The sequence below is a fragment of the Pseudorca crassidens genome, chromosome 2 (assembly GCF_039906515.1).
Source record: "Pseudorca crassidens isolate mPseCra1 chromosome 2, mPseCra1.hap1, whole genome shotgun sequence".
Classification (NCBI taxonomy): Eukaryota; Metazoa; Chordata; class Mammalia; order Artiodactyla; family Delphinidae; genus Pseudorca; species Pseudorca crassidens.
Genome location: NC_090297.1, coordinates 73,836,719 through 73,845,130, shown reverse-complemented (window position 1 = coordinate 73,845,130; position 8,412 = coordinate 73,836,719). Strand labels below are relative to the sequence as shown.

General features: G+C 37.9%; 1 protein-coding gene across 1 annotated transcript; it reads left to right on the top strand.

Moving 5' to 3' along the window:
* The first annotated feature begins 89 nt into the window (after positions 1-89).
* GNG5 (G protein subunit gamma 5) lies at positions 90-7,627 on the top strand. The gene is made up of 3 exons (XM_067726723.1): positions 90-223; positions 3,797-3,941; positions 7,416-7,627. Exons 1-2 carry the CDS (start codon positions 143-145, stop codon positions 3,920-3,922), a joined length of 207 nt encoding a protein of 68 aa, XP_067582824.1. The 5' UTR covers positions 90-142; the 3' UTR covers positions 3,923-3,941; positions 7,416-7,627.
* The last annotated feature ends 785 nt before the right edge of the window (positions 7,628-8,412 follow it).

Here is an 8,412-nt window from a genome sequence, read left to right as displayed (position 1 = left end):
CGGGTGGAGCCACGGTGCAAAGAACCGGAAACTTAGAGACAAAGTTCCGAGCCCCGCCGCCCCGCCGTCCCGCCGTCTGGCCCTGCGGACCCACCACCGATCCACCGACGGATTGCCGATCTGCCCAGCTATCGCGTGCGCCATGTCTGGTTCCTCCAGCGTCGCCGCTATGAAGAAAGTGGTTCAACAACTCCGGCTGGAGGCCGGGCTCAACCGCGTGAAGGTGAGCGGGGGCGGGCGGCTGAGGGGGAGGGGAGGGCGGGGGAGGTGGCGGGGGGAATCCGGCAGGCGAGCTGGCGCGGCGGGCGAGGCTCGCGTCCGGCTCTCGCCACCCCTAGGGAGGACGCGCTCTCGGCGGCGGCGATCTCGGCGGCCAGCTTTAGAAAAGTAGCGGCGCGGGTCGGCGCTGTGGTTTGGGGGGCAGGTTAGTGTGCCCTTCCGCCCCAAGACTTTCCAAAGCGAGCTGGCCCTGGCTTGAACAGCGGCTTTCCGCATTCCGGCCCTCCTCTCCGTCTCCCTCCCTCCGTAGTGACTCCGCGGCCGTGCTCGCCAACAGCTGTTCCTCCGCGCGCAGTCCGCACCCTTCCCGGCCCTCTCGACCAGCTCCTCTGTTTTTTGTCACCCGACGGGGTTTTATCCGACTTTTGATTTAGAAGTATTTTTTCTTTGCATTTCAGAACTTTCCCAAATCCACTCCCTTTAGTAGTAGAGTCTTACTTCCAGCTCCTCTCATTCACCGAACACACACTTGAAAACGAATTCTTGCATAACTTTAAAGAAGCCTGTTTTGGAAACGTTCGCAATGTCTAAGGTTACCACTGGTGCCCTGTACAGCCTCGTACAAAGCGTGCATTTCGTATCTGTTTGGCACCGTTTGCTGTGTTGTGACTTTGGGTATATCTACTGGTCCGCGCGTACCCGAAAAAGTAATTAGGGTGGACCAGTTTTATTTATTTTGGCATCTGTTTAGCATTGATCTTGTCCTGGGGTATTTACTTTGGGGAAAAAGCCTTTTGTGTCTGGTGATATGACAACCTGACGTTCAAGTGCTATTTCGAGTTTCCTGATTTTTTAAATCCTGCGTGGATTGGCTTCTTTCTGGTGCGGGTCAGTTTACGTGTGAAACACTTGTAATTAAAAAAGAAACAGAAGAGTATAAAGCATGCACTCTGTTGAAAGAAAAAGCTAGTTTCCAAGATGATTTGATTCTGTACTCATTAGGCTAGTTTTTACTTCCCCCTGAAATGTTTTGTGGAGTAAGATGGTCTCCTATTTACCCATTTCCTTAAGTAGAAATGTCAGGGACCTAGTTTACTCAGTTGTGGTCATCTCGGGAGGGAAGGGAAATTCCCATCAGTCTTGGGGTGGGATTCTCCTCTCTTCCTGTCCTTTAAGTGTTGTAAACGCCATTGCTGTCTCGAATCCATTTCTCTAATCTCCAGATACTTAACTCATTCCAGTGATTTATGGTTAGTCTTGGCTGGATTTAACTTTGAAATCACTATCTTATTTCAGGCGTGTCTTTATCATAGATTGGAGTGGCCCGGGAAAGAAAAAAATGGGGGGAGGGGAAAAATGCTGGTTGAAAGCAGAAAGTGTTAAGTAGGGGTATTTAGCCCTAATCTCCAAAGAAAATGAGTTGAAGTCCTCAGGCTCACGCTTTACCGTGAAAACTCTAGCCCCTCCAATAACTCCCCAGCATGATGCCTTCCTCCTATTCTTAGGAGGGTTTTCGTCGGAATCATTAAAGGCACCACAAGTGATTTGGTTTTATTTAGAAATCTGTTTGTCTGATGCCAGGGCTGTGTGTAGCAAGGAGAGGAGGCATTACACCATGGGACTTTAAATGAGCTTTTCATTAGACATGTTGCAAAATGTGGTTAGTTCAATTTCATTTTTGCTTCTGTTTTACCCATGACTCTATGCTAGATGCTTTTGTAGTGATATTTTACTTTAGAATTACCACAGCTTTACTTTTTAAACCTTTATGTTTGAGTAGTTGATAGAAACTATCACAAATGCTTGACAGACTCTCCCACTGTTGAGTAACCATACACTTAACCCAGGGCACTTTTGAAAGAGGGCACTGATTATTATGCCAGGATTATAGGGTTTCAGCCTCCTGGATGGTGATTATTACAGTGCCATAGGGGCTAGAAGCTTGTTAGTTTTAAGCCTTTGTGTCCATTTTCCCACTGATTGGAATTGTCACTGATCATTTTCTCACTGATGGTCACTTGGCTGGATCTCTTGTCACTGAGATCTCAATTTAAATGTCACCTCCTCAAAGACACTTTCTCTTAGGTCCTGATCTAAAAAAACACTTGTTTTTCTGCAGAGCACCTTGTCTCTTTTCATCTGAACTGTTAGCTCCATAACAGCAGGGATCTGGCTGTTCTTACATATTCTCAGTCCCTAAAATTATATTTGGCACATAGAGGTGATGAGAAGTTTGTGAAAGGGAGTTAAGCTGGTGCCTACCTACACTTTAGGCAGATAATTAACACATTCTTTACTGCTGGTTAATGTGAATGAATGAAACCATGTTATACAACAGTGAAAAATTATACCACCATTCCCCCACTGTAGCTACACCTTTTAGGGGAGCAGGGTACCCATTTGTTACAGTACTTGGTACCAGGAATTTATAAACTGTTTACTCACACAGTTGCTAAATAAATTCATGGAACTCATTACCCTGGATCGGTATATAAGCCAAACATATAAATTAGATTCCAAGAAGAGTTTAGATTCATCTCATGATGATGGATCCTTTTATCAGGTTAATGTCTGGGGTACAGCTGTCATGTGCAGAAGTTCTTTGTAGAGAGCATTTGTGATGCCCTAAGCTCCCTTTCAAAGGCTAAATATTACCCAGCCAGACTGGACACCTGTTCTCACCCTCCTTAAGGGAAGTTAAAACAATTAAATAAATGATTATCTTCTCCATCTTCTTAAACCTCAATTCAAGAGTTAGGATATTGTATGTATTTGAGGCATCCTTTAGTCATTCATGTTATATATCTGAACTATTCAGTTTATTGTTTTGGTGTCCTGTATCACACCTTACCAGAATATATACAAATAGTAGATGTTTAAGTGATACATGATATAAAGTTATTTTAACTATGAAGCCACAGAAATTCCTAAGTCCTGTTTAAATGGCTTTGCATACATATATGAAAATTATTAAATCACATTTAAGGCATACACAGTTTCATAAAGGCAGGCTGCTTGGTAAAGTTGTTAAAATAAACTGAAGTTTGCTAATCAGCCTTTCAGTCACATGACCCTGAGCAGAAACTGTCACTGTCCAGTTTTGTAACATTAAACAGCTGATGGTACATATACCAAAACAATAAACTGAATGGTTCAGATTTTGAACATGATCTTCACTCCCAGTAGCATTTTCTCATTTCCCATACTGCTTTCAAGACAGAGTGATAGTTTACTAGCATTTTAACACTTTTTAACCTATAATATCCTGTGTACTGCTTTTAATAAAAGACAAGATGTTGAGTACCCTCAAGGTTACACTAGAACAACCTATTTATTAATAAACTAGCAGGATGTGCTGTGCTTTACAAATAAACAGAATTGTACTGTTCCTACTTATTTACATGCAGTGTTTTAAGTATAAAAGCTCAGTATATGACTGTTGAGCTTCAATTAGTATATTTCTTTTTTGAGTTAAGAGAAGTGTTTATTGGCAGGTATTTTTGAAGATTTGAGAAAAACTTCATTAAAACATTGTCAACACCTCCCACCCACTTCCCCCACCCTTTGTTATATACAGGTTTCGCAGGCAGCTGCAGATTTGAAACAATTCTGTCTGCAGAATGCTCAACATGACCCCCTGCTGACTGGAGTATCTTCAAGTACAAATCCCTTCAGACCTCAGAAAGTCTGTTCCTTTTTGTAGTAAAATGAATCTTTGCAAGGTAAGTTTCCTTAAATTAAAACAACAAAGCCCCACACAGTAGGGATAACTAGTCAGGTCTCTTTCTTTGCAGCACTTATAAGTTGAGCAAAATCATCCCATACACTTTTGTTTGGCACTTAGAGTTTCCAGTCTTTGTTTTGTGAGGATTGATGAAATTTGCTGATTTAGTAGTCATAAAGACTAATTGTTTCTATTTTACCATAAAGGATTAAGTAGAGGATTTAATAACCATAAAGAGGATATAGGAGTTACTAGAAAATTTCACTGCTGTGACAAGTCATGTTACCTTTTATAGCATTGGCCTAATGGTGTATTCTGGTGCCCCCAAATACTAGTTTAGTTTGATTTTTGTGTATCTAGCAAATATTTAGACATTGGACTACCCTGGCTGGTCCAGTGGTTAAGACTCCGTGCTTCCAATGCACGGGTTTGATCCCTGGTCTGGAAACTAAGATCCCACATGCTGTGCGGCCAAAAAAAAAAGAGGATAAATCAGTAAATAACAGCACATTATTAAAAAAAAAAAATTAGACATTAAAAAAAATCTGCAGTGTTCATGGTGGTGGCTTTTGAAGTACTATCAACTGATTTGGATTAATGATTATCTAATAGAACAGCATAGCAAATAATTGGGAGTTGTGAATGCAAGAGAAACTGAAGAGATAGCCGAATAAGCTGACATGGTGTTGGCATTTGGACTGGGGAACAACAGGTTTTAATTTTACTGTTGTTAGGTAAAGATAAAATGAGAGAAATGAAGTATATATGTTCATGGTGGCAGACAGTGGATTGGTTTTCAGAGGATTAAGAAACTAAATTTTGGGCTGGTTTAAAGCATACTTTTATATGTTAACGTGTAACTTACAGAACAAATGTCAGTGTATGCAAAAACATATATCAATCCAAAAGAGATGTGACAAGAAAACATGATGTGGATAATTGAAAGTGTAATCCAAGGGTACTACCTTAATAAATCCATAGGACTTTTGTCAGAGCATTTACTCATATTGACCTACGAGAAGCAAACTTAAATAGTGCTTCAAAAAAAAAAGACTTGTGTATGGCACACACCATCTACAGACATTCTGACTCCTCCAAGTGCAGGAAGCTGCTTCCTAAAATACCATGTTACACAGTTGTGCCCTCCCTAATTAAACTTTGTAGACTTGGGAGTGTCCAGGAAGTTTGCATAAGTACATGTTTCCAGTAAATACAATGATTGGTTGAATTGGTTAAGATTTTCGAAACACAGGGGAAAAAAAAAAAAAAACCCGCCTTTGAGTTTAAGGGAAGTAATTCTTTTTAAGTCTAGCACCTTCATATTTAACAGGTTAAAAGTCGTTTGCTCCTGGCAGTATTAATTCTTCATGGCAGTTTTGGGAAATTTCATATTTTTACGGTTCCTCTTGTATTCTCTTCACAAAGTGTTTATTTTCATTTAAAATACTGTTAAGCCTGGCTTCTTAATTGGCTGTTAATAGTTTCATTTCATAGGAGTCTGCAGATAAGTGTTTAATGAGTTGCTCAAGGTTAAAATATGGTTGGGATAAGAATCTAGATTTCAAAGTAAAATAATGGCTGTTAATTTTGGCAGTATAATAAGCCCTTAGCTTTGTGGATATTATGATTTGAAACACTTTTGGCTAGGAAAAGAATATTTGGATGTAAAAGCATTTCTTCTCAAACTTGAAAGTAGGTCTGGGATGTTATGCTGATGTTGGTTGTCCTAGGCACACTGAGTGGCATGGATGCAAAGAGTCTGTATTTAAGTCTTATATTTAAGTCTATATATTTATATAACTTTTTTAAAAGCATAGATAATTTAGCAACAGATAGTACAAGGTATTAAAATAGAAGTTATCATGATCCACATACCTAGAAATAACCACTGTTAACAGATACTTCCTTTTAAGAGAAAAAAACAATCATTGAAAAATAGTGATCATAGTATGCACAGTTTTTTTCTACACTTGAATTTTCTTATTTCATTTAATAGTCTTTGTAAGTTCCCTGGTGGTCTAGAGGTTAGGATTTGGTGCTCTCATCTAATAGTCCTTGTAAATGTGGTTGTACTATAAGTTAAATTATACTTCATCGAATATTGAGGTTTCCAAATCTGAGGATACACTGAGGTGAAGATCTTGGTACCCATTGTATACTTTACCCATTTCTTTAAGATAAATTCCCAGAAGTAACAATAAGGAATGACATTTGAAATGTAATAACCTTGAAAACTGCCAAATTAAACTTTGCTATTCCACCTGGAGCTTAAGAGTACTTTTTTGCTGAGCCCTTGCCAAACAGATCTCAGATTCTTTGCTACTTTCTTCTGCCTATCTCATTTTTGTAATTTGCATTGATTAACTGAGGCTACACATTGTTTTTTTCACCACTGATTTTGTTTATGCTTCTTGAACATTTTTGTAATGAAGTAACAGAAATTTTTAACTAAGTATAAAAAACCAGGTGTCTACTCTCCTGAATTAAATGGTTTACCTTTTTTTTTTTTTTTGGTTGCTCTGTGTGGCTTGTGGGATCTCAGTTCCCAGATCAGGGATTGAACCCTGGCCCTTGGCAGTGAAAGCCCCAAGTCCTAACCACTGGACTGCCAGGGTTCCCAACTTTCAAGAAATAAAAGATACTTTTCCTAACTTTCCATATAGATGACTTAACCTGAAGTTGTTATGCCCCTGTTTTTACTTTTTATATATATTTATTGTTTTATAGTTTTAAAACATAGGTATTATTTTTAAGGAACAGATATTACTGCATTACTTTTGAGATTTGTGTTAATCCATAGATTGTTTTGTCGTTTTAATTGCTGTATAGTATTCTGTCATGTGTATGAACCTTAGTTTATTTATCCATTGGCTTATTGAGTTGCATTTAGGCTACTTCCAGTCCTCTGCTGTTAAACCATTACTATAGTCAATATCCATGTACACATTTCTCTTTGTATATAGGTTTATGTGGGTAAATAGAAGGGATTGCATCTTGCTCTCCTCGATACTATTGCTCATTTCCTAGAGGTGTTCAGATATTTCTCAACTTCAGAGATTTTTATATTAACCTTTTTAAAAATTCGGATCCAGAGTGTATTTTGGCAATGATATTGGCAAGTCAAACTTTAAGTCTGTTTATTTCTAAACCCTAAGTTACATATACTTGAGAGTGGTTATAAATCATAAGTTATATATATATACTTGAGAGTGGTTAAGAGAAAGTTACATTTTACACCACAGGCATTTTCTATCCTGTTTCTCATTTTTTTCCCTAGAAACCCTGTGATGTCTGTCTGTTTTTTTTTTTTTCTTTTTTAAACAGGCTTAGTTTAATTGAAAGCATTTTATAAGCTGACATTCAGATGAATACCTTAAATGTAATGTAAGATGTACAGCTATTCAGAAAAAAAGCTATTGTTCTTATGATACTTTACCCTAATTCACTGTTTTTTTTTGTTTTTTCATTTCAGGTTTTTAAACCACTTTTCATAAACCGGTGAATATTCAAAGGAAAGCTAAATCTGAAGCCTGTACAAAAGCCTGTCTCTATAACATGTGCCATACTATACAAACTTCTACTTTTGTCAGTCTACCTCTCTGAATATTCATGAATTTCTGTTTCACAAGGGTAATTATTTTATATACACTGGTGGCAGCATACAATAAAATACTTAGTATAAAAGTTTTTGGATTAATTACTGGTATTAAATATACTATGTATAATATTAATTTGTTTTGAACACCTAAGAACAAAATGACAATTTTCCTATCATCTTTAAGGGGTTAACATTTTTAGTGTTTGTTCCAGCAACTCATCTCACATAACTTTATGCCATACATTTGCAAGACTGTTAGAGAATTAAAGGTAAGTTGCAAATTTGTTCTTTTAAGGTCAGGAGGAGGCTGCTAATAATACTAGTTTCTATTGATGAGTTATTTACAGGGTTAACTTTGTTTTCTAATGAACTACTTTGTGGGGTATTACCATTACACCTAGAAGTTATTTACTTCATAACACATGGCTCTTCTAGTAAGGATAGTAAAGACTAGATATATAAGAATTTCATTACAAGATGGAAGAGAAAAATTTCAGAGCCCGAGGTAATTCCTGTGGAGCACTACAGTACAATGTAATGAGGTAAAGAAGTACCAAGGAAAAGGGAACCAAAGATTAGCATCAATAATTTGCAACTTTTGCTTTTAGTCCTTGGCAAAACACTTTGCTTTAAAAATTTCTACCCTTCTTGAAAGGCTTAAGGAAATGTTAAACAGCCTAGAAACCTCACCCTCAAATATATGTATTTTCGGGAAACAGAATTAAAACTATGAAGATCAGTCTGATAGAAAACAGTGGGCTACACAGTATTTACCAAGCACTGTATTTCTCTCCAGCCCACATGTTCCATGAAAGTACAAACAGGAATGTTAGTTTGAATGCTGATCCCAATTTCAACTATTAACAATTAC